Source organism: Lissotriton vulgaris, chromosome 2_2, assembly GCF_964263255.1.
Source record: "Lissotriton vulgaris chromosome 2_2, aLisVul1.2, whole genome shotgun sequence".
Taxonomy (NCBI): Eukaryota; Metazoa; Chordata; class Amphibia; order Caudata; family Salamandridae; genus Lissotriton; species Lissotriton vulgaris.
The window spans coordinates 192,702,717-192,727,916 of NC_141688.1; the positions used below are offsets into that span (position 1 = coordinate 192,702,717).

The 25,200-nt window shown below is 49.5% G+C and overlaps 1 protein-coding gene across 9 annotated transcripts in view; it reads right to left on the bottom strand.

Annotated features, from left to right (window-relative positions):
* The window catches only part of NAV2 (neuron navigator 2), a 669,134-nt gene that overhangs the window by 469,445 nt on the left and 174,489 nt on the right, over nucleotides 1-25,200 (bottom strand). For all 9 annotated transcript variants that reach the window (XM_086959512.1, XM_086959519.1, XM_086959517.1 and 6 more), the window contains exon 3: nucleotides 13,284-13,336. In XM_086959512.1, the coding sequence (XP_086815638.1) occupies nucleotides 13,284-13,336 (53 nt within the window). The remainder of the gene's footprint in view (nucleotides 1-13,283; nucleotides 13,337-25,200) is intronic.

The window sequence follows — 25,200 nt, forward strand, 5'->3', positions numbered from 1 at the left end:
AGCAACAAGGCGCGTACGAGAGAGGATTTTATAGGGGGAGAAGAACACGAAGGAGGGAGCAACACGGATCACGGGAGAGGGAATTTTATAGGGGGAGAAGCACACAAGGGAGAGAGCAACACGGAGCGCATGAGAGGGGATTTTATAAGGGGGGAAGCACACAAGGGAGAGAGCAACAAGGCGAGTACGAGAGAGGATTTTATAGGGGGAGAAGAACACGAAGGAGGGAGCAACATAGATCACAGGAGAGGGGATTTTATAGGGAGAGAAGCACACAAGGGAGAGAGCAACACAAAGCATGGGAGACAGGAGTTTTTGGGGGAGAAGCACACAAGGGAGAGAGCAACACGGAGCTTGGGTGAGGGGTGTTTACAGGGGGAGGAATACACTTTGCTTGCAGAGGGTCTATGCAGCACACATATGCTTTGCTTGCAGAGGGTCTATGCAGCACACATACGCTTTGCATGCAGACAACGAAACTTGTTACCACGCATTGCGCTGGGGGGCGCAAAATTGATTAATTTAATTTACTATTCCAACACCAGTCCCCGTGGATAGTAGTAGGGAAGGTGTTGGGATAGTAAATTAAATCATTTACTATCCTTGAGCGCCCCCCAGTGCAATGCGTGGTAACAACTTTTGTTGTTACGCCCGCGTTGTAAAGGTATTCCGTGGTAATGCTTGCGTTCTAAACGCTGCATACCCTTGCAGAGGGTCTAGGCAGCACACATACGCTTTGCTTGCAGAGGGTCTATGCAGCACACATACGCTTTGCTTGCAGAGGGTCTAAGCAGCACGCATACGCTTTGCTTGCAGAGGGTCGAAGCAGCACACATGAAGCTTTGCTTGCCCTGGGTCAAAGTAGCATACATCACTGTTTGCTTGCATAAGGTCTTATCAGCACACATACGCTTTGCTTGCAGAGGGTCTATGCAGCACACATCATGGCTTCATTGCAGATGGTCTAAGCAGCACACATCACGCTTTGCTTGCAGAGGGTCTAAGTAGCATACATCACGGTTGGCTTGCAGGTGGTCTGAGGAGCACACATCGCGCTTTGCTTGCAGAGGGTCTAAGTAGCAAACATCACAGTTTGCTTGCAGATGGTCTGAGGAGCACACATCTCGCTATGCTTTTAGAGGGTCTAAGTAGCAAACATCACAGTTTGCTTGCAGATTGTCTGAGGAGCACACACTGCACTTCGCTTTTAGAGGGTCTAAGTAGCATACATCACGGTTTGCTTACATATGGTCTGAGGAGCACACATTGCGCTTTGCTTACAGAGAGTCTAAGTAGCATAAATCACAGTTTGCTTGCAGATGGTCTGAGGACCACACATCGCACTTAGCTTGCAGAGGGTCTAAGTAGCATACATCGCAGTTTGCTTGCAGATGGTCTGAGGAGCACACATTGTGCTTTGCTTGCAGAGAGTCTAAGTAGCATACATCACAGTTTGCTTGCAGATGGTCTGAGGACCACACATAGCGCTTTGCTTGCAGAGGGTCTAAGTAGCATACATCACGGTTTGCTTGCAGATGGTCTGAGGAGCACATCGTGCTTTGCTTGCAGAGAGTCTAAGTAGCATACAGCACAGTTTGCTTGCAGATGGTCTGAGGACCACACATCGCGCTCTGCTTGTAGAGGGTCTAAGTAGCATACATCACGGTTTGCTTGCAGATGGTCTGAGGAGCACACATCGCGCTTTGCTTTTAAAAGGTTTAAGTAGCATACATCACAGTTTGCTTGCAGATGGTCTGAGGGGCACACATCGTGCTTTGCTTGCAGAGGGTCTAAGTAGCATACATCACGGTTTGCTTGCAGATGGTCTGAGGAGCACACATCGCGCTTTGCTTGCAGAGTGTCTAAGTAGCATACATCACGATTTGCTTGCAGATGGTCTAAGCAGCACACATCACGCCTTGCTTGCTGAGGGTCTAAGTAGCAAACATCACAGTTTGATTGCAGATGGTCTGAGGACCACACATCGCGCTTTGATGGCAGAGGGTCTAAGTAGCATACAGCACGGGTTGCTTGCAGATGGTCTGAGGAGCACACATCGCGCTTTGCTTGCAGAGGGTCTAAGTAGCATACATCACGATTTGCTTGCAGATGGTCTAAGCAGCACACATCGCGCTTTGCTTGCAGAGAGTCTAAGTAGCAAACATCAGTTTGCTTGCAGATGGTCTGAGGACCACACATCGCGCTTTGCTTGCAGAGGGTCTAAGTAGCATACATCACAGTTTGCTTGCAGATGGTCTGAGTAGCACACATCGCGCTTTGCTTGCAGAGGGTCTAAGTAGCATACATCACGGTTTGCTTGCAGATGGTCTGAGTAGTACACATCGCGGTTTGCTTGCAGAGAGTCTAAGTAGCATACATCACGCTTTGCTTGCAGATGTTCTGAGGAGCACACATCGAGCTTTGGTTGAAGAGGGTCTGAGGAGCACACATCGCGCTTTGCTTGCAGACAGTTCAAGCAGCACACATCACGCTTTGCTTTCAGATGTTCTGAGGAGCACACATCGCGCTTTGCTTGCAGAGGGTCTAAGTAGCATACAGCCCGGGTTGCTTGCAGATGTTCTGAGAAGCACACATCGCGCTTTGCTTGCAAAGGGTCTAAGTAGCATACAGTACGGGTTGCTTGCAGATGTTCTCAGAAGCACACATTGTGCTTTGCTTGCAGAGGGTCTAAGTAGCATACATCACGGTTTGCTTGCAGATGTTCTGAGGAGCACACATCGCGCTTTGCTTGCAGAGGGTCTGAGGAGCACACATCGCGCTTTGCTTGCAGACAGTTCAAGCAGCACACATCACGCTTTGCTTTCAGATGTTCTGAGGAGCACACATCGCGCTTTGCTTGCAGAGGGTCTAACTAGCATACAGCACAGGTTGCTTGCAGATGTTCTGAGAAGCACACATCGCGCTTTTCTTGCAGAGGGTCTAAGTAGCATACAGCACGGGTTGCTTGCAAATGTTCTGAGAAGCACACATCGCGCTTTGCTTGCAGAGGGTCTAAGTAGCATACATCACGGTTTGCTTGCAGATGTTCTGAGGAGCACACATCGTGCTTTGCTTGCAGAGGGTCTAAGTAGCATACATCACAGTTTGCTTGCAGATGTTCTGAGGAGCACACATCGTGCTTTGCTTGCAGAGGGTCTAAGTAGCAAACATCACAGTTTGCTTGCAGAGGGTCTAAGTAGCAAACATCACGGTTGGCTTGCAGATGTTCTGAGGAGCACACATCGTGCTTTGCTTGCAGAGGGTCTAAGTAGCATACATCACGGTTTGCTTGCAGATGTTCTAAGAAGCACACATTGTGCTTTGCTTGCAGAGGGTCTAAGTAGCAAACATCACGTTTTGCTTGCAGATGTTCTGAGGAGCACACATCGCGCTTTGCTTGCAGAGGGTCTAAGTAGGAAACATCACAGTTTGCTTGCAGAGGGTCTAAGTAGCACACATCACGCTTTGCTTGTAGATGTTCTGAGGAGCACACATCGCGCTTTGCTTGCAGAGGGTCTAAGTAGCATACAGCACGGGTTGCTTGCAGATGTTCTGAGAAGCACACATCGCGCTTTGCTTTGCTTGCAGAGAGTCTAAGTAGCATACATCACGGTTTGCTTGCAGATGTCCTGAGGAGCACACATCGCGCTTTGCTTGCAGAGGGTCTAAGTAGCATACATCACGGTTTGCTTGCAGATGTTCTGAGGAGCACACATCGCGCTTTGCTTGCAGAGGGTCTAAGTAGCATACATCACGGTTTGCCTGCAGATGTTCTGAGGAGCACACATCGCGCTATGCTTGCAGAGGGTCTAAGTAGCAAACATCACGCTTTACTTGCAGATGGTCTAAGCAGCACACATCGCGCTTTGCCTGCAGAGGGTCTAAGTAGCATACAGCACAGGTTGCTTGCAGATGTTCTGAGAAGCACACATCGCGCTTTGCTTGCAGAGGGTCTAAGTAGCATACATCACGGTTTGCCTGCAGATGTTCTGAGGAGCACACATCGCGCTTTGCTTGCAGAGGGTCTAAGTAGTAAACATCACAGTTTGCTTGCAGAGGGTCTAAGTAGGAAACATCACAGTTTGCTTGCAGAGGGTCTAAGTAGCACATATCACGCTTTGCTTGCAGATGTTCTGAGAAGCACACATCGCGCTTTGCTTTGCTTGCAGAGAGTCTAAGTAGCATACATCACGGTTTGCTTGCAGATGTCCTGAGGAGCACACATCGCGCTTTGCTTGCAGAGGGTCTAAGTAGCATACATCACGGTTTGCTTGCAGATGTTCTGGGGAGCACACATCGCGCTTTGCTTGCAGAGGGTCTAAGTAGCATACATCACGGTTTGCCTGCAGATGTTCTGAGGAGCACACATCGCGCTATGCTTGCAGAGGGCCTAAGTAGCAAACATCACGCTTTGCTTGCAGATGGTCTGAGGAGCACATATCGCGCTATGCTTGCAGAGGATCTAAGTAGCAAACATCACGCTTTGCTTGCAGATGGTCTAAGCAGCACACATCGCGCTTTGCTTGCAGAGGGTCTAAGTAGCATACAGCACGGGTTGCTTGCAGATGTTCTGAGAAGCACACATCGCGCTTTGCTTTGCTTTGCTTGCAGAGAGTCTAAGTAGCATACATCACGGTTTGCTTGCAGATGTCCTGAGGAGCACACATCGCGCTTTGCTTGCAGAGGGTCTAAGTAGCATACATCACGGTTTGCCTGCAGATGTTCTGAGGAGCACACATCGCGCTATGCTTGCAGAGGGTCTAAGTAGCAAACATCACGCTTTGCTTGCAGATGGTCTGAGGAGCACACATCGCGCTTTACTTGCAGAGGGTCTGAGGAGCACACATCGAGCTTTGCTTGCAGAGGGTCTGAGGAGCACACACCACGCTTTGCTTGCTGAGGGTCTATCAGTTAAAGGCACTGAGCAGTCAACAATGTGGCCATTTCATACAACGTGAAAAGTGAAAAGGGGCTACCGCTTTACACTTTCTTTGCTTACTTGTTGTTCCATCCAAAAACTGCAATGAATGACCGTAAGAAGGAGTAGTTTCTGTCCTGTAACTCCAGTTCTGTAGTAGGGGTATCTCTGTTATAGTCATAATCTAGTGAATAGTCCCGCAGATGTGCGTGGACCCCGGCAATCAAAAATAATCTCTTAAGTTGTCAAAAATAATGCAGAAACTGCAAAGACACTTAAGAGAGAATTTAAAGACAAATAATGCAGCCTATATCCACAGGCTACACTGTCCAGTACTTCAACTAGAAACTCCACCAAAAAATACTACACATAATACAGCCTGCCAGTTTCTACCATAGAGAAACTTGCCTCCCCCAGTAAAAGACTCTGGAATGATAGAGAGGAAGGTAGGGACAGACAAGCCCCATAGGCTGCCATTATGTGGCTTAAATAGGATACTGTGCCTTTAAGAGAACTTTCCAGAACTTCTCCCAGTATCCCAGAATGCATAGCAGGTCCCTCTACTTTCAGTTCTTTTTTCCGGCTCCTGCTTACAGGACCCTGGCATTGAGCTCTCCCTTGTTTCAAGGGTTTATTGGATATTTTGGCACTTTTGTGTTCTAAAAGTGTTTCAGTTTACTTTCTTGGTGTTCTCTTTCTCTTTTTTGTGCTGTTTCAGGCGTTTTAGGGCTCTAAAATGCCTGGCCTTTTTGATAAGTGCCCAGCATGTGGGAGGAAGAAGGCCAAGAGTGATCCCCATGATGTCTGCATCGTCTGCCTCCCTGAAGATCATGTCCCTGAGGATTGTGTCATCTGCCAGCAGTTTACTGCTCGGACTCTGAGGGACAGACTGAAGATCAGGCTTTCTGGCCTTGAGGAGAGGCGTCTGCAGGTGGGTCTGGGCAGGCTGGGAAGGTTCCCTCTGCCGAGGCCTCTGGGGGTCTCCCCAGGGGCAGGAAGTCCAGCAAACGGTCCCGGTCTCCGTCGACGTTGATTGCATCGACAACGACGTCGAGAGGGATGACGGCGGTGTGCTCCCCTTCTCCCCGGGGCTCCGGGTCGAGAAGGCGTGACGGCTCGACGTCGAAGATCATGGAGAAGTCGCCGTCGAAGCCACCGTCGACGTCATCGACTTCGTCGACGTCAAGGTCTTCCTATCGACGCCGAAGGCGAAGTGGCAAGCATCGACGCTCGCCGTCGAGGCGACACCGTCGATCGCCGTCGAGGCGACGCCGTCGAAGCACCGGTCGACGTCGAGGGGCTCCTCGACGTCGAGAGCATCAAGAAGACGGCGACGCTCGTCGTCGAAGACGGAACGCTCGACGTCGCAGAGGCGGCGTACGACGTCGCGGAGGAAGAGGTCGACGTCGAGGGGTCGGCGTTCGACAGCGAGGAAAAGAGGGTCGACGTCGCGGATGCGGCGATCGACGCCGGAGTCACGGAAGCGTCGTTCGACGCCAGAAAAGCGACGCTCTGCGTCTAGCAGAAAGCGGTCGGCGTCTAGGAGTCGTTCAGCCTCTCCGAAACGGCGCAAGAGGGATTCTAGTCCCAGGAGTCACGCTGCTTCTAGTGGAGGACGCAAGAGGAAGCGATCACCTGCTGATGGGGCTGGCTCTCCGCCCCCTTCGCCTAAAGGGTCACCGGGCTCGGTGTACTCAGAGGTGTACACGCCATCTCGGCCTCGGACTCCGACTCCTCCTCCGGTTCCTAAAGAGGATCCTCCACCCAAACCTCCACTTCCTTCAGACGACCCGCCACCACCTCCTGTCCTTCCGCATGGACCCACCCCGCAGCCGAAGGTTCCTCCGCCGAGGTCCACTTCCCTGCCGTCTTTGCCTGTTCCTCCTAAGGGGACCCCAAAACCGAAACCCCGTGAGGAGCCAAGGAAGACCCCGCCACGAAAGCCGGCGGAACGGCCACGGGCTGGCAGGTCTCGCTCTCGCTCTGGGAGAAGGGAGAGATCGCGACGCAGATCATCCACAAGGTCGAGACGCCGCCATAGGAGGCGCGAATCTCGCTCACACACGAGGTCCTCTGGGACCCGGGACTATTCTCCTACCCTGTTGGGGTCACCGGACACGAGGGTGTCCCCGATGGATGACCTGGTGGCGTTCCATGACGTCCTTTTAAGGGGCGCTGCGAAGTTGGGCATATCCCTGACGGTGCCTACTCCGAAGACTTCAGTCATTTTTGAGACATTACATCAAAAACATCTGTCTCGTCCTCTCCTACCTCTGGTGCCGGGCCTGGAGGAACCGGCTATGGCCCTGTTTCTCACCCCTGCGGTGACGAGGGCTGCTCCATCGAGGTTGCTGAAGAAGTACCGTGCTCCCGATTCGGACCCGGCCTTTCTGAGAACGGAACCCCCTCCTGACTCTGTCATTGTGACGGCGGCCCGCAAGCAACATGCCACCACTCCGTCCTTAAGGAGTCCTGGGGCATGGATTCGGCGGGGAGGAAAGTCTGAGGAACTTCTGCTACCTCCATGAAAGCTGCGAGTGCCACGGCGCTGTTGGGCCGATACGACCGCGCCCTCTGGGACTCCCTCGAGCGGTTTGCTGAGCATTTACCTCGGGAGAAGCGTGAGGACTTCATGGAAGTGCTGAATGAGGGGATGCTGGTGGCGAACCAGATTATTAGCGCTGCGGCGGACTCTTCCCTGTTGGCTGCTCACGGATTTTGCCACGGAGTCAACCAACGACGCCACGCATGGCTCCGCCTTACGTCCCTGAAACCGGACGCACAGCAGAGGGTGGCCAACCTACCATTCTCCGGTGAGACCCTCTTCGGGAAGCATGCGGACGATGAGATGGCCCGCATGAAGGCGGAGGCCGAGACGCTAACGGCTGTGGGCCTGGAGAAGCCTAAAGAGACCAAGAAGACGTACCGCCCTTTCCAACGGCGGTTCGGCGGGCAAGGCCGAGGACGAGGCCAGGCTTCGGGGCAATCGCAACAGCAACACCAGTTCCGTAAGCCGTTCCAGAAGCGCCAGAAGGGCAGAGGAGGCCAGCAGTCGGCCCCGGCGCCCAAGGGCCAGGCTGGGTCTAGGCCCTAGGAACCTACTTCCCCCGGATCTGTTACCCACTCCGGTAGGGGGAAACATTCAATTTTTTCTGGCAGAGTGGAGAAAAATTACTCAGGACAAGTGGGTGCTGAATATTGTTTGCAATGGATACAGTCTTCGGTTCACCAGCCCTCCTCCAGCAATTCCCCCGGTCAGCTCGCAGTTTCAGCTGCGCGAGCTTCAGGCGAAAGCGGATATCCTGTTGAGGAAAAGGGCGATAGAAGACGTACCTCTGTCTCAGAGAGGAAGAGGTCTGTACTCCAGGTTCTTTCTGGTTCGCAAGAAGGACAAGAACGAGTTCAGGCCCATTCTGGACTTGCGGCAGGCAAACAAATGGATTCACAGGGAAAAGTTTTGCATGCTGTTGTTGCATCAGATTTACCCTCAGTTGCAATAGGGAGACTGGCTATGTGCTATAGACCTACAGGATGCTTACTTCCATGTGCCCATTGCATACAAACACAGGAAGTTCCTGCGGTTCCAAATCGGCACCAATCACTATCAATACACAGTACTCCCATTCGGACTGAAGTCTGCGCCGAGAACATTCTCGAAGTGCATGGCGGTGGTAGCAGCACACCTGAGGAAGAACAAGGTGTTCGTCTACCCGTACCTGGATGATTGGTTGATCAAGGCATCCTCCTTCTCGGAAGCGCGAGCACACTTCCAGAAGACGTGCGTTCTCTTGAACAAGCTGGGGCTGCAAATCAACATGGCCAAGTCTGTCCCGACTACGGTCCAATGCATACAGTACTTGGGAGCCTCCATCAATACGCTGTCAGCAAGCGTGTCTCCTTCGGAAGAGCGACGATTATCACTCCTTCGGAAGGCTCAGGCTCTTATGACAACTCCATCTACAACAGTGAGGACGGTGTCTTCTCTACTGGGATCGATGGCCTCTTGTATCTTCCTGACGCCAAATGCACGGCTGCACATGAGACCGCTGCAGGAGTGCTTGGAGGACCAGTGGGATCAGAGGACAGGATCTTGGGACGACAAGATTCGATTGTCGCTGCATGCTCTTCAGTCTCTGAAGTGGTGGTGTTCGGCGGAGAATCTCCTCAGAGGGGTTCCCTTTCACAAGGACATTCCCACGCAGACTGTCGTGACGGATGCTTCTCTCCTGGGATGGGGAGCGCACTCCGGGACTCTGCAGATTCAAGGAACGTGGTCGCCGATGGACGCCACGTATCACATCAATTTCCTGGAACTCAGGGCTGTTCACTTGGCACTGAAGGCCTTTCTTCCGTCCTTCCAGACCAACTCTCTGCTTGTACAGACGGACAATACCACCACGATGTATTACCTCAACAAGCAAGGGGGCTCGAGATCACGCACTCTGTCACAGGAGGCGCAGACGATCTGGCACTGGCTCCTAGCCAGAGGATTGACGATAACGGCCACCCATCTACCAGGTGTGCAGAATGTTCAGGCAGACGCACTGAGCAGACTGGTTCAGGAAAACCACGAATGGGTCATAAACGACGAAGTACTAGGAGAAGTCTTCACAAGGTGGGGAACTCCAGACGTAGATTTGTTCGCCACCGCCGAAAACAGCAAGTGCAGAAACTTCGCCTCCAGGTACTTCCAGCAAGGGACGCTGGGGAATGCGTTATGGATCAACTGGACGAACAGCTTTCTGTACGCCTTTCCTCGCATTCCCCTGATTCCGGCAGTGCTCATCAAGCTGGCCCGGTCCAGGGCTCGGATGATACTCATTGCCCCGGAGTGGCCCAGGCAGTGGTGGTTCACGGACCTACTTCACCGATCTCTCCTTCCTCACATTCGGTTGCCGGGCAGGCCGGACCTTCTCACGAAGTTCGGGGTACGGATGTTACACCCCAACCTCTCGTCTTTGAGTTTGGCGGCATGGCTCCTGAGATAGTGCAATATGGCCATCTGAATCTGCCCGATGATTGCATGGACATACTGAAGGAGTCTAAGAGACCTTCCACTCGAACTTCATATGCTTACAAGTGGAAGAGGTTTTGTATCTGGTGCCAGTCTAAGAACCATGACCCTACGACCTGTAAGGAAGATGTCATCCTTCCTTACCTTTTACATTTGGCGCAGTCTGGCCTTAATGTGCATTCCATTAAGGTTCATCTTGCTGCATTGACTGCCTACAGGAAATGCCCTTCACAGACTTCCTTTTTCCAGATCCCTGTGATCAAAGATTTTCTGGAAGGATTGAAGAAAGTATTCCCTTCTGTCAGGCTCCCTTCGCCTTCATGGGAATTGAATGTGGTGCTGTCCAGATTGATGAAGGAGCCTGTTGAACCTATTCATAAGGCTTCGTTGCAGCACCTGTCCTGGAAGGCGGCGTTCCTCGTGGCCATTACATCGGCCCGCAGGGTGAGTGAAATTCAGGCGTTGTGTTGTACTGAACCTTATACTGTGTTTCATGCTGCTAAGGTTGTTATGCGTACTCACCCTAAATTTCTTCCCAAGGTTATTTCTGATTTTCATGTCAACCAGACCATAACTTTGCCTACGTTTTTTCAGAACCCTTCATCTCCAGCGGAGAGGTCTCTCCATTCCCTGGATGTTAGGAGGGTGTTGAAATTTTATCTGGATAAAACCAAAGATATTTGTAGGTCTGACCAGTTGTTCATCAATTATGGATCGGTCAGGACGGGTCTTGCGACCTCTAAACAGTCCATCTCTAGGTGGATTGTGTCCTGCATACAATTGTGTTACCAGAAGGCTAATAAGACCTTAGGAGGTAAGCATAAAGGCTCATTCCACCAGGGGCAAAGCTGCCACGACGGCTCTGCTCCGTAACGTGCCGATTGCTGAAATCTGCAAGGCAGCCACTTGGAAGTCGGTTCATACCTTTGCTAAGCATTACTGCCTGGACACTGACGCCAGGGCAGACGCGCGGGTTGGGCAGGCTTCGCTGCGGAATTTTTTCGCACAGTAGTGGCGTTATGTATTTATTCTCCACCGCCGCTTTGGTGTGGGGATGGGCTTGCCATTCTATTCACTAGATTATGACTATACACAGAGATCCCCTACTACAGAAGGAGTAGTTTCTGTCCTTTAACTCCAGTTCTGTAGTAGGGGTATCTCTGTTATAGTCATAAGCGCCCGCCCTCCTCCCCGGTGGAGATATTTCATCATGTAAGGAATGCGACAGGTCTGGCGTGCCTGTGGATATAGGCTGCATTATTTGTCTTTAAATTCTCTCTTAAGTGTCTTTGCAGTTTCCGCATTATTTTTGACAACTTAAGAGATTATTTTTGATTGCCGGGGTCCACGCACATGGGCGGGACTATTCACTAGATTATGACTATACACAGAGATCCCCTACTACAGAATATGCATTTCGAATCGGATAAAACTCAACATTAGACAAACGCCTCCAGAATCAAACTGTCCAAGGCCACACTGAGCCTCCTTTATGTGACAGTGTAAGGTGCACAGTTCTTAAGGTGCCAGGGAGCGGTAACGCAGCAACTGTGAAAGAAACACAACACACACCGCGCCAGAGCACCAACAAGTCAGAAAATGTTAAAGTTACAGAAGAGGCACAGTGCAAGGAAACCAACAACTCACCATTTGTGCACGTGGCAAAATAAACAAGGAGGCGGGGCAATAAAAACACCAATTGTGAAGGAGTCAGAACAGGCATAGTGCCAGCAAGTTTATGAAACAAACACTCTAGGTGCAGTGCCAGGGAAAATGAATGTGTTAACTGTGAGTGACAGCATAGATCATTGCTAGGGAACCAAAAATGGACTGTTTATGAAAGCGGCAGAATACACAAGGTGGCATGGCCCCAAAAACTCTCAATTTACGAAAGGGGCAAAGTACACATTGTGGTAAAGGCATCAAAAACTCTCAATATGTGAACTGACATACTACACTAACTGCCAGGGCACACAAAACTCACAATTTATGACAGTACACACGTTGTGAAAGGCACCAAAAAGGCTCAATATGTTAAGTAACAGAATACACAAGCTTCCAGGGCACCAAAAACTCGCCACTTGTAAAAGTGACCGCATAGGCGAATTGCCAAGTTAACAAACTATTCACCATACGTGAAGGCAACAGAATAGGCACGGTGCCAGCACAACAAAAAATCAGCATTTGTAAAAGTTAAGAAAACACAAGGTGCCCTGGCACCAACAAGCGAACATTTGTGAAAGTGATAGAAAGCATAAGGCTCCATGGCTCCAAAAACAAACCATTTGTAAAAGTCACTGACTACACAATGTGCCGGGGCACCACAAACTCACCATTTGTGAGAGTGACGGAAAACACAAGGTGCCAGGCCACCACAAACTCACCATTTGTAAAAGTGACAGAAAACACAAGGTGCCGTGGCACTACAAACTCACCACTTGTGAGAGTGACAGAAAACACAAGGTGCCTGGGCACAGCAAACTCACCATTGTTGAGAGTGACAGAAAACACAAGGTTCTGAGTGACCACAAACTCACCATTTGTGAGAGTGACAGAAAACACAAGGTGCCAGGGCACCACAGACTCACCATTTGAGAGAGTGCGAGAAAACACAAGGTGCTAGGGCACAACAAACTCACCATTTTTTAGAGTAACAGAATACACAAGGTGCCTGGGCACAACAAACTCACTATTTTTGTGAGTGACAGAAAACACAAGGTTCCGGGTGACCACAAACTCACTATTTCTGGATGTGACAGAAAACACAAGGTGCCGGGGCACCACAAACTCACCATTTCTGAGAGTGACAGAAAACACAAGGTGCCAGGGCACCACAAACTCACCATTTCTGAGAGTGACAGAAAACACAAGGTTCCGGGTGACCACAAACTCACCATTTGTGAGAGTGACAGAAAACACATGGTACCAGGGCACTACAAAATCACCATTTGTGAGAGTGACAGAAAACACAAGGTGCCGGGGCACCACAAACTCACCACTTGTGAGAGTGACAGAAAACACAAGGTGCCAGGGCACCACAAACTCACCATTTGTCGAAGTGACAGAAAACACAAGGTGCCAGAGCACCACAAACTCACCATTTGCGAATTGACAGAAAACAAAGGTGCCTGGGCACCACAAACTCACCATTTGTAAAAGTGACAGAAAACACAAGGTTCCGGGTGACCACAAACTCACCATTTGTGAGAGTGGCAGAAAACACAAGGTGCTGGGGCACCACAAACTCACCATCTGTGAGAGTGACAGAAAATACAAAGTGCCAAAGCACCACAAACTCACAATTTTTTAAACTGACAAAAAACACATGGTGGCAGGGCACCACAAACTCACCATTTGTGAACGGCTCTTCGGACACCCATTGATGTCTTCAATTCTCTCGTTGGCTGAAAGATAAAGAGAGCATGTAAGGTAGGGCAAGGCGTGGGGGCAGCACTTTAATCATGCACTTTGTGCTGGACCTCTAGACTTGATTTATTCCAATGCCAGTCCATTGAGAGCAAAGGAGCAAGGTGCCAAGGGTGCACCAGGATAGCCGTGGGAAGACTCACTGCACCCTCCCCTCACAGGACACCTGCACAAGGGGCGAACACCCCCAAGGGACAACTGGGGATGGCATGCAACTATGGGGGCATCAGACCAACCTCATCACCCGTGGTGCCCTATACCTCAGCTGAAGACCATCAGAGGCCACTAACAGGTAACAGCATTCAGTCATCTTCCCAAACCCGTATTGGGCCAGATCTACAAAGCTTTTTTAAAGTCGCACACAGCCCGATTTGTAGACTAGTGTCATTTGTGACTGCAAAAAAAAAATGTTCAATGTGAAAAAGCCAAATTGTGATACAGTAATTTGTCACTGAATCAAAATTTGGGTTTGCGCTTCGATATTTGGAAGGGGTGTTTTTAGGGCGTCCCTTCCAAACATAGATTTGCAGTAGTATGTTTTACTGATTTGCGACCGAATTATGGTTGCAAAATGTTACGTTTTTTACCAACTTCTGAAAGGTAGTGGTAACCCTTTGCAAATGGGAACGGGTACCCTTCCTCTTTGAGAATGTTAAAAAATATATATCTAAGAGCAGGCCACAGAACACTGTCTACTATTAAAAAAAAAAAAATTATGTTTTCCTTTTTAAATGAATCCTGTTCACTTTAAGGAAAATGGGCTGTATTTAAAAAAAATGAATTTAAAAGCAATCACTGGAATGGTGGTCTACTGACCCTAGCAGGCCACCATTCTTGTGATGGCTACCATTCCTAAAGGCTCGCAAACGGTGGCCTATCTCATTAATATTCATGAGGTAGGTCGATTTTCGATCCACTAGCTACAACTATTTCAAAATTGAAAGTTTAGTACATTAAGAATGGCGATTCAGTAAAAATCGCTGTTTGGAAATCGCTTTTCTTAGTATTCGTACACTTGAAAACACACGTGTTGAAGTTAACTAGTCTAGACTGACACCTGCAACCCCACCCTCTATGGGAAACGACCTGTCATTCCCAGGCTGCCCTCCGACACTGAGACTGTCTTCCCTCATTTTATTTTACATTAAAATCTTTCAATCGTGAGCCATGGGAGAGCAGGTCCAGTGGTGACCTTTTACAACTGTTTATCTGGAGACACAAGTGGTCCGATCCTGGCTATCCCGTTTCACCAACCTGTGTGATCTTGGGCACTGTTTCCTCAATATATATGCTGACATTGGAGCTGCTAAGAAACATGCTAAACCTCTTCATATACATAACTGAAAACAGCTGGACATTTACATTACCAAGAACATCCCTTGTTCCTCAAAGAAGCCGAGGGTTGAAATTTAGCCAATATATGTATATACAAACAATACGACGGTGCAGAGTTGAAACAGCAGGGTCACAGTAACAAAGCTGCTCATTTCTAAGCGGCGTGATACCCAAGAGAAAATGGGGCTTTGCTGTCCCTTGGTGCCACTTCGGCGGTACCGTAATCACGGGCTTGGCCCTGGTACAGATGCCTAATCAAACCCACGATCTGGCTTTGCATCAGTGCCAACTTTGGACAGATCCCCCTCCGGCTCTACAATTCCTCCTCGGAGTACCCGAGGCGGTGGCACCTAAGCAAAGGGCATCAATGGTGCCCCCGTGCCAGAATAGAAACTACAATAAAACAGGCTGGTCTGTCTCCCCTGGCAGCTACCACGACGTGCCTGAAAAGCGCCCACACCTCGTGCCCCAGGATTAGGGCCAGTCCTGGCGCCAAGGTCAGCGCCCAGCGAGCTGCTCCTCGGGAGACACCCTCTTACCTCTCCTTTGCACCTGGCACAGGTGGCACCGGCCGTCTCCATCCCCTCATCGACTGGCTGTAAGGCCAGCACATCACTGCCACGTAAAGTGCTTTCACCAAACCCCGCGCCCTGGTCCTTGTGGTCAAACCCTGTCTTACAGGTGGCGGCGCCTTCTGGAAGAGGCGGCTGTGTTTGTTCTTTCCAAGAACTGCTTCTCTCTGTGTCAACACACGTTACAGGGGCTACAAACACCCCCCAGCGGGCGAGATGAAGGCTGGCAGCACTGGTCAGCTTCACGAGGTTTGATTCAGTACTTGAATCAGAAACGCGGGCTCGTGTTGCTGCACTCAGGAGGAGACCCCCCCCCCCCCCCCGGCCTGTCTGGTCCCACGCATGATAATAGTGCCAGGGACCACCCTAGCCTCACAGACTCACTATTGACTCCAGTACCAGAAACTACTTCAGCCTGCCTGCCTGCCTCACTATTGACTCCAGTACCAAAACAAATGGAGGCCACCTTTACTGCCTGCTGCCGCATCGTGAGCTTTTCATCAATGAGGAATCCGAGATCGCGGACCTGAGCAACGGGTTGAGGGGTAGGACCCATACCCTTGGGCCAATGTTGAGGACCCCCTAGATCTTTACCCTTGCCCAGGATCACAACCTCGGTCTTAACCCCATTTAGCTTGAGGAAATTGCTCTGCATCCACCCGGAAACTCGAGTCAAACCCTGCTTCAAAGCCGAGATTTTATTATTACCTTACACATTAGAGAGGGAAAAAACAATTTACGGCGATGATACGCAAATTGTTTTTTCCCTCTCTAATGTGGAAGGTAATAATAAAATCTCGGCTTTGAAGCAGAGTTTGACTCGAGTTTCCGGGTGGATGCAGAGCAATTTCCTCAAGCTAAATGGGGATAAGACCGAGGTTGTGCTCCTGGGCAAGGGTAAAGATCTATGGGGTCCTCAACATTGGCCCAAGGGTATGGGTCCTACCCCTCAACCCGTTGCTGAGGTCCGCAATCTCGGATTCCTCATTGATGAAAAGCTCACGATGCGGCAGCAGGCAGTAAAGGTGGCCTCCATTTGTTTTGCCACCTTAATATGGCTTCAAAAAATCTTGTGGATGCTCCCTATTTCAACACAGAGGACTGTAGTCCAGGCACTGGTTGTTTCCCGCCTGGACTACGGTAATGTCCTCTACCTTGGAGCTGACTTGACAACAGTAAAACTTCAAGTCTTTCAGAATGCGGCTGCACGGCTTCTTCGTAACATTCCTCGGAGAATATCTGCTTCTCAAGCACTTCACGATCTTCATTGGCTTAGGATCACGAGCCGAATTAAATTCAAGGCTCTATGCCACGTCTTTAGGATCAAACAAGACACAGCCCCTAAGTACCTACAGGGTCTCATTCAGGCCTACAAGCCCAGGCGCTCCTTGAGATCCTCAGGTAATGGCGATTTCATAATTCCTAGATTTAAGCTAGTAAAGATGGGCGGTCGATCTTTTTCCCATCTGGGTCCTAAATCCTGGAATGCCTTGCCCGTGACCCTAAAGACGGAAACGGATCTCTTTAGCTTCCGCAAGGGACTAAAAATCTGGCTTTTTCAGCAGTGATTAGAGCAGTGCTTTTAGCAAGCCTATTTGGCAGTTCTTTCCTTCTTTAGTCTATCCCTAGCGCCGGGAAACCCACTGCGGGTAGCTGCGCGCCTTATAAGTTTAAATAAATAAATACCTGGGACCACCCTAGCCTGCCTGTGTCACTATTGACACCATTACCAGGGACCACCTTAGCCTGTCTGCCTCACTATTGACACCAGTACAGGGGACCACCCTAGCCTGCCTGCCTCACTATTGACACCAGTACCAGGGACCACCCTAGCCTGCCTGCCTCACTATGGAGACCAGCACCAGGGGCCACCCTAGCCTGTCTGCCTCACTATGGAGACCAGTACCAGGGACCACCCTAGCCTCCCTGCCTCACTATTGATAAAAGGTACCGCAGACCACCCTAGCCTCCCTGCCTCACTATTGATAATAGTACCAGGGACCACCCTAGCCTGCCGGCCTCATTATGGACACCAGTACCAGGGACCACCTTAGCCTGCCTGCCTCACTATTGACATCAGTACCAGGGACCACCCTAGCCTGTCTGCCTCACTATTGACACCAGTACCAGGGACCACCCTAGCCTGTCTGCCTCACTATTGACACCAGTACCAGGGACCACCCTAGCCTGTCTGCCTCACTATTGACACCAGTACCAGGGACCACCCTAGCCTGCCTGCCTCACTATGGAGACCAACACCAGGGACCACCCTAGCCTGTCTGCCTCCCTATGGAGACCAGTACCAGGGACCACCCTAGCCTGCCTGCCTTACTATGGAGACCAGCACCAGGGACCACCCTAGCCTGTCTGCCTCACTATGGAGACCAGTACCAGGGACCACCCTAGCCTGCCTGCCTCACTATTGAAACCAGTACCAGGGACCACCCTAGCCTGCCTGTGTCACTATTGACACCAGTACCAGGGACCACCCTAGCCTGCCTGCCTCACTATTGACACCAGTACCAGGGACCACCCTAGCCTGCCTGTGTCACTATTGACACCAGTACCAGGGACCACCCTAGCCTGCCTGCCTCACTATTGACACCAGTACCAGGGACCACTCTAGCCTGCCTGTGTCACTATTGACACCAGTACCAGGGACCACCCTAGCCTGCCTGCCTCACTATTGACACCAGTACCAGGGACCACCCTAGCCTGCCTGTGTCACTATTGACACCAGTATCAGGGACCACCCTAGCCTGCCTGTGTCACTATTGACACCAGTACCGGGGACCTTTTAACCTCCATGCCTCACTATGGACAACAGTACCAGGGACCACCCTAGCCTCCCGGACTCTCTATTAACACTAATACCAGGGACCACCCTAGCCTCCCTGCCTCACTATTGACAATAGTACCAGGGACCACCCTAGCCTCCCTACCTCACTATTGACACCAGTGCCAGGGACCACCCTATCCTGCCAACCTCACTATTGACAATAGTACCAGGGACCACCCTAGCCTCCCTGCCTCACTATTGACAATAGTACCAGGGACCACCCTAGCCTCCCTGCCTCACTATTGACAATAGTACCAGGGACCACCCTAGCCTCCCTGCCTCACTATTGACACCAGTACCTTGGACCACCCTATCCTGCCAACCTCACAATTGACAATAGTACCAGGGACCACCCTAGCCTCCCTACCTCACTATTGACACCAGTGCCAGGGACCACCCTATCCTGCCAACCTCACAATTGACAATAGTGCCAGGGACCACCCTAGCCTCCCTGCCTCACTATTGATGACAGAAGCACCCCTGTCACCGGGAATGGAGCAGCTGCAAGAAAATCATCACATTCCCAACTGTAAGCCACATTTCTAACTCCCACCAAAAAGTAACAAATGCTGCATTTCCCTACCCGTCCCTCGCTTTCCTCAAAGCTCCTCATAAAGACTGAACGCCGCGCCAGGCTTCCTTGAGGCAGGCCTCAAAAGGACACCTTGAGGTTGGTGGCACAGTGCTGAAGGTAAAACACAAAGTGGCGAGCCCCTGAGATATTTGCTTAGCGCCTTCAGACAGCCATGGCCTCTGTGTGCCTCTCCACAAGCCAGCAGTAAACAAAGAGCCCCCACCAGGAAGTCTGCAGGGCGACACATTTACAGCCACGGGCATCTATTTTCCTCTAGCCCTTCCCTGCCCACCCTTTATGGACTGCCTTCCAGGTGCAGAGAGTTAACTCGATGCTTTCTTAGAATCCTTTCAGGTCGGATCAGCCTCATCCCCATGGAAACCGCTCGGGTTCACACGCCTGGGCCCTAATCCCATGAAGATGTAACATATCTGGGAACAGGGGAAACCCAAGTGGGAAGAGGTGTAATCCGGTGGACTTTGGGCTGTCACTAATCCCACAGCAGGCACCTGCAGGGACTGGGGCAAACTTTAGAGCTGCCCTGTTAATGCAAACCTTCCTTCGTGCTGTTATTGCAACAGATGGACCAGGGGTTGAAACTTCACACAAGTTCAAACTGGGACTTTAAAGCCTTGAGAGGAAGAAGAACAACATTTTATCACTTTTCAGTTCTCCATTGTAGGGTGGCGACCCTGCTACAGGTTGTTGTAGGCACTGTCTCTGGTCCTGAACCTTTCCCTTACAAACCTCAGTTGTGTAACCTGATTAGAATAATGACAGTAAATCGGAATTACAGTACCAAAATGCAGCATTCTGTCTCAAGGGTCCAGGACTGGAAACAATGACATAAGGACCTGGGGAGGTGCTCACCCTAATCCGATACTGCACGCAGCGCGGAGATTCAAAAATCATAAAGGAACAATTTCTAAAACAAATAAAACTTCTAATTCAAGAAAAAAACACATCATACCTGGCGACCTGATTCTGTAGAATGATACAACCTTCTACTTGTTGAAATATTTCTGTATAACACAACCACCTTCAAACAATGTCTAAAGACATCCAAAAGTGAGCAATTACACATTTCCTCCTCCAAACGCAAGCATCATCAATAATTGACAACATCTCTGAGCGTGACAGTCACTTTCAGGTCATTCTGTAGGCAATAGCGCAAACAAGCATAGATTTCAGATAGCGCATTGCTTTATGACCCGTACTTAGCCTAAAAGTAAGCTAGAGAACATTAAGAAATAGGACTTAAATGACTGTTACTAAGGGGTTTCTCTTAGCAGGTAAAAGGAACCCACGGAAAGGCTAGCCAGAAGTCTTATTAACCCATGCACACACTTGCCTGTTACAGAAGCGCATAGCAGAAATAAAAGCACATCCCCATTTAATAATTGATGACCGCCATCTGTTTACTCGACTGTGCATCTCTTCAGACACCCAACATGAGTCTGCTCCTCTTGAGGGACCGTCACAGCCCTGGCATCTCCATGAATGAGTGTGACTTCTGCATCTTTAATGACGCGGAATGGCTGAGCGTATACTATGCTGACAGTTCTTGCCCCATCAACGCAGGTATTAAGGTTTAGGCTGTCAATATGTCCAATTTGTTAATTATAAATGATACCATGAGGGTGCTAGCTTGTTGGATGTTGAAAAACTCTACCCTGGGTCGCATCCGTCCCGTAGAAGCACAAAGGGTCAGTTTTAGAAAACAGCTGGTACAGGGATACATTTAAAGGAATTTCAGTAAGAACCAGACCCCTGACTAAGAATAACAGACTCACTATCACAGAGAACTAGCCTTAAAACCAGTCTCTATCTAGAACTGGTGAAAGAATTCAGCCATTATCCGACAGAATTAGTAGTCAAAATAAACCACTGAGCAGGAATACTCCAAGAACTGCACCATTCTCCGCCAAAACTATTAATAAATTAACTACTGTCCAAACAAACTGACCTGAAACTATCCAAAAGAACTCGAGTAAGAACCGAGCACAACATAACTGTTCATGAGCAGAAGTATAAGAACCACATCGCTCTCCAAGAAAACTATGCAGAAACCACTACCCAAACGAACTACTGTAAGAACCGTACCACAAGACAATGCGTATAAGATCTGAGCCGCTGACTAAAGAAGCTAGTGAAAGACTCACACCAATGTCCAAGAGAACTAGTGTAAGAACCAAGCTACTGTCCAAGGGAACTAGTGAAAGAATGAATCCACTGTCTAAGAGAACTATTGAAAGAAACAAACCACTATCCAAAAAAACTAGTTAAAGAACCTAACTATTGTCCAATAGAACTAGTGAATCAAACCACTATCCAAAAGAACTAGTTAAAGAACCTCGCCACTGTCCAAGAGAACTAGTGAAAGAATCAATCCACTGTCTAAGAGAACTATTGAAAGAAACAAACCACTATCCAAAAAAACTAGTTAAAGAACCTAACTATTGTCCAATAGAACTAGTGAATCAAACCACTATCCAAAAGAACTAGTTAAAGAACCTAGCCACTGTCCAAGAGAACTAGTGAAAGAATCAGACCACCGTCCTAGAGAACTAGAGAAAACATCCTAGCCATTGTCCAAGAGTATCAGTTTAACAACCACATCATTGTCCAAGGGAAGTACTGTAAGAAATGCACCACTGTCCAAGAAAACTTGTGCAAGAACTGATCACTGTTCAAGAGAACTATGGCGAGTCCACATCACTGCAGAAGAGGGCTAGTGTAAAATCAAAACTATTGTGCAACCCAGTGGAGTAACCTATTCACCGCTGTCCAATAGAATTAGAGAACCAGAGTACAGTCAATGAATACTACTGTAAGCAGTGGGCCAATGCCTAATCTTGCATGAACATGGCCGCTTCGGTGACTATTAGAAACAGGTTGGGCACAGTGGCAGGGATTGGTGAGCACATACAGTGACCAGGCACACAGGTAACCTACACAACACCCAGTAACAGTGCTAAGACTGAAACTGGTGGATTACACCGCAAAGAATGGATTCACTCCCAGGCACGAGCACCTCTATGGGAAGGGCTGGCAGAAGACTTCCTGCCGGTGTGTTAAGATGCCAACCACCCTGCCGCAGCCTGGCTCACCTGGCCTTGGAAACGCCCACTGTAATGCACTCTGGGAGCCGGGCAATACCCTGCTGCTAATAAGGCATCAAAGGCCAGGCTTTATACACACCGCTGTGCCAGGGCTGGTGAGGGATGTACCTGCCTCCTATCTGTTCATGAACATGCCCACGGCTCAGCAGACATCTTTCAAAGAAGTCATGGTCGCGGGGGGAGGGGGGGGGCTGGCATGAAAGGCCTCACAGGAATCTCCCACTGAAGTGCAGTGGTTTCACCACAATCGCAAAGTATGCCCTGGTCTCGTGAATCCCAGGGCTAAAACGCTTTTGGCAAAAACACCAAACAAACCATGCGATTACTATTAAAAATGAATGACTGGGAACCCGTCGTATCCGCTGCAGACGCGCTCTGATGTGGGCTGGTCCTGCCGCATGCTGGGTTTGCCCGGTGGCCACAGCCGTGCTGTCCTACACAGCCAATGACCGGGTCTCAAATTAGAGATTCCACCTCTTCTATGTGAAGCTCGGTTTTCAGTTTATGCAGGGAGGGGAGTTTCATGTTTTAAATGCTCCCTGCTGCGCTGAATGCCCCAGGTTCATTCCGCCGCCACCACTCTGATGGGAACCAGACCTCACTGCAAGAATACTCGCAGTGCCGCATAACTAGCGCGCCGCATAACAGGCACCGCATATGCACAGAAACTCTGTGTACTTGGGGGCCTGGAAGAGCAAACCACGGAGCTGGACCCTCCTTGTAAAAGACGGCACTGGGTGGGCGCCTAATGCTTTCTTGTTATTGGCTCCCATGAGCCGCACAGGTAGGTTGGAGGAGACCTGCATACGCCACAAGACACCGTACCCTTACTTATGGGGTACCAGAGCACATTTAAGAAGAGCATTAATACCCCACCCTCTAAAAAATGTTGCTGTTTAATTAGTGTCCATAACAAAGGGGTAGACCTAGAAGAAGGCTCTGAGCAGTGCATGGGTTTTGGTGTACAGGGGTGTGTTGGAAAAAGCACAGAGAAGGCCTACATCAATCAGCGTCACCTGGTGCAGAAGAAGGCAAGACCAACATGGATGCATAGGCCTGCCAATGCATAAGTGCATATTGGGAATCAAGAGCAGTATACAGAGAGGGGATTGGCTCCGGCCCTTTGTTCATCCTCTATTGTATGGACATGTTATGAGGCAGGAGGTGTATTACTCCACTCGTGAAGCTGTTCCATTGGTTGCGACAGTGGGGGACATTGATAACACAGACCCTGTGTCAAAGACAGTAGGGAAGGGTTTTACATTAAGAACTCTGACAGATGCAATAGGATGGGTTTTATATTCTTAACTAAGTGGCAAATACAACAGAAAGGGGCTTTGCATGCGGAACTAAGAGAAAAGAATCAAAGGAAGGGTGTTCTAGTTTTTAACCTTTATAAATCGATCTTTAATCCAGGGGGTAATATGGAACTCTTGATTTAACAGTGTACAATTGTATGTGTAGTGTTCAGTTGTGTATGCGTTCAAGAACATTTAAATTTTAAAAGCACCGACTGTGCATCGATTTAGGAACAGTTATTGTGAGCTTTGAGGGGGTCTGAGTTTCTAATCTACGCCACCTCATAAGTAAGTGTTGGACTGCTCTGCTTCGCTACCCCGAGGTTCAAGTGTTAAAGGGATTTGTTTTATGCTCAGTTTGGGTCAATAGTAACTCGTCCCTAAAAATCACCAGCGGTGACGAGAGGTAAACGATGTCAGTTGATCAAGTAGCAACTTAGATGCTGTCATTGCCCTATGCCCCGGAAGAGCCTCACTACTATGCCCCTGTCCAGAGGAGCCTCTACTGTGACATCACAAGCTCCAATGGGAGGTGGGAGCCTGCGAGCACGAGGGAGTGCAGGGTGCGGGAGCTCAGACTCTGTTCATTGGTGTGACCAGTGCTTGGTGATGCAGGAAGCACAACCGGTTCTGCACATAGTGGCGGGCTGCCAGCTGCCACTGAGAATGGGTTCTCAAAACAAAATAAATGGACATCAATGGAAATAGATGGATCTATTTTGCCCAGTGCAATCTTTGGAAAGCTTTATTAGGGAAAGCAAACCATGAAGGCTCTCGAGCAGAGGAAGACAACTCCCCTTGGGAAGAATGACTGCAGAGTTGTTTCAAGAATAAGACTTGTCCATTGTTGAATAAGTACACAGGATGCCTACAGCCATGGCCTCAGCGAAAACATGGCGGACCACTAAAGTCCTTAAGGTGGAAAAGTAAAACACCCTAAACATACTGAATAGCAACAGCACAATTACACTCATTCCCAGTACAAGTCACACCTTAGCAGAAGCATTGTCACACCCCATGCTATCTAGCAGTCTCTTAGTACCAGTAGCACTCCCGCCCCATTCGGAGTAACAGCCAGACAACCAGATGTAAAACCAAAAGCATTCCGACACCCCATAAATACCAGCAGCCTCATACTACCGGTAGGACTCCCACCCTCTTTAGAGTAACAGCCAACCAGTCGAAGTACAACCAGAAATCTTCCAACACCCCATGCACACCAGCGGCCGCATACTACTGGTAGCACTCCCACCACCTTCACCGCAAGACACCCAGAGGTACAACCAATCATAGGATAGCAGTCACAACCTTCCCAAGTTAGCACTCACACAGCATGACCGCACTCTCACCCCTCACAGACAGCGGTGGTGCTCCATTGACAGACCTCTAAAGCTCCTCACAGACCAGGAGTAACAATACCGAAGAACTCCCAACCCCCCTCACAAAAAGCAACAATATGTCTGACTGAGAACTGAACATCTTACCTCAGTGCCGGGGAGTTTATACGGGTGGTGTTGTCGATTGATGAGTACGTGAGCATAAGAAAACGCAAATGGATGGATCAATAGATGCATACGTACATGGATGCGTCATTGAGTGCATCCACACACGGAGGAGTGACTGCATTGATGGAAGCATCAAGGCACTTTCTGTTACAAGCCTGGCACTACCAATGCTTGTTTATTTTATACACTCTGACCCGACAAAGATGGGAGCACTCTTGTGCACCTGGCACTCTGTGTTGTAAACCTCTGTAGAGGATGGATGGTTACAGAGTAGAACAAAAGCTTGACATTAAATTTACAATGGCCCAGGAGGGTCAGATCCAAACAGACGTTGAAGATATTCACATGAAGAAACATTTACATTCCATTAATGTATACGAAACTTTTTTCAGAAGCAATTGGTTGCTTTGAAAATCTGTCGTAGATAGGGCCCACTAAGATCTATACTAAACACCCCTGATTTAGGACAATGGTTTCTTGACATCTGTGCTCATTGGCCTAAAAATGGCCCTTGCTGCAGTAACTGTCCAATTAAACAGATCAAACAGAAGTTATTGGATCCCCCATAGTCAGCATAATGGGGCTCCTGGAGGGGAT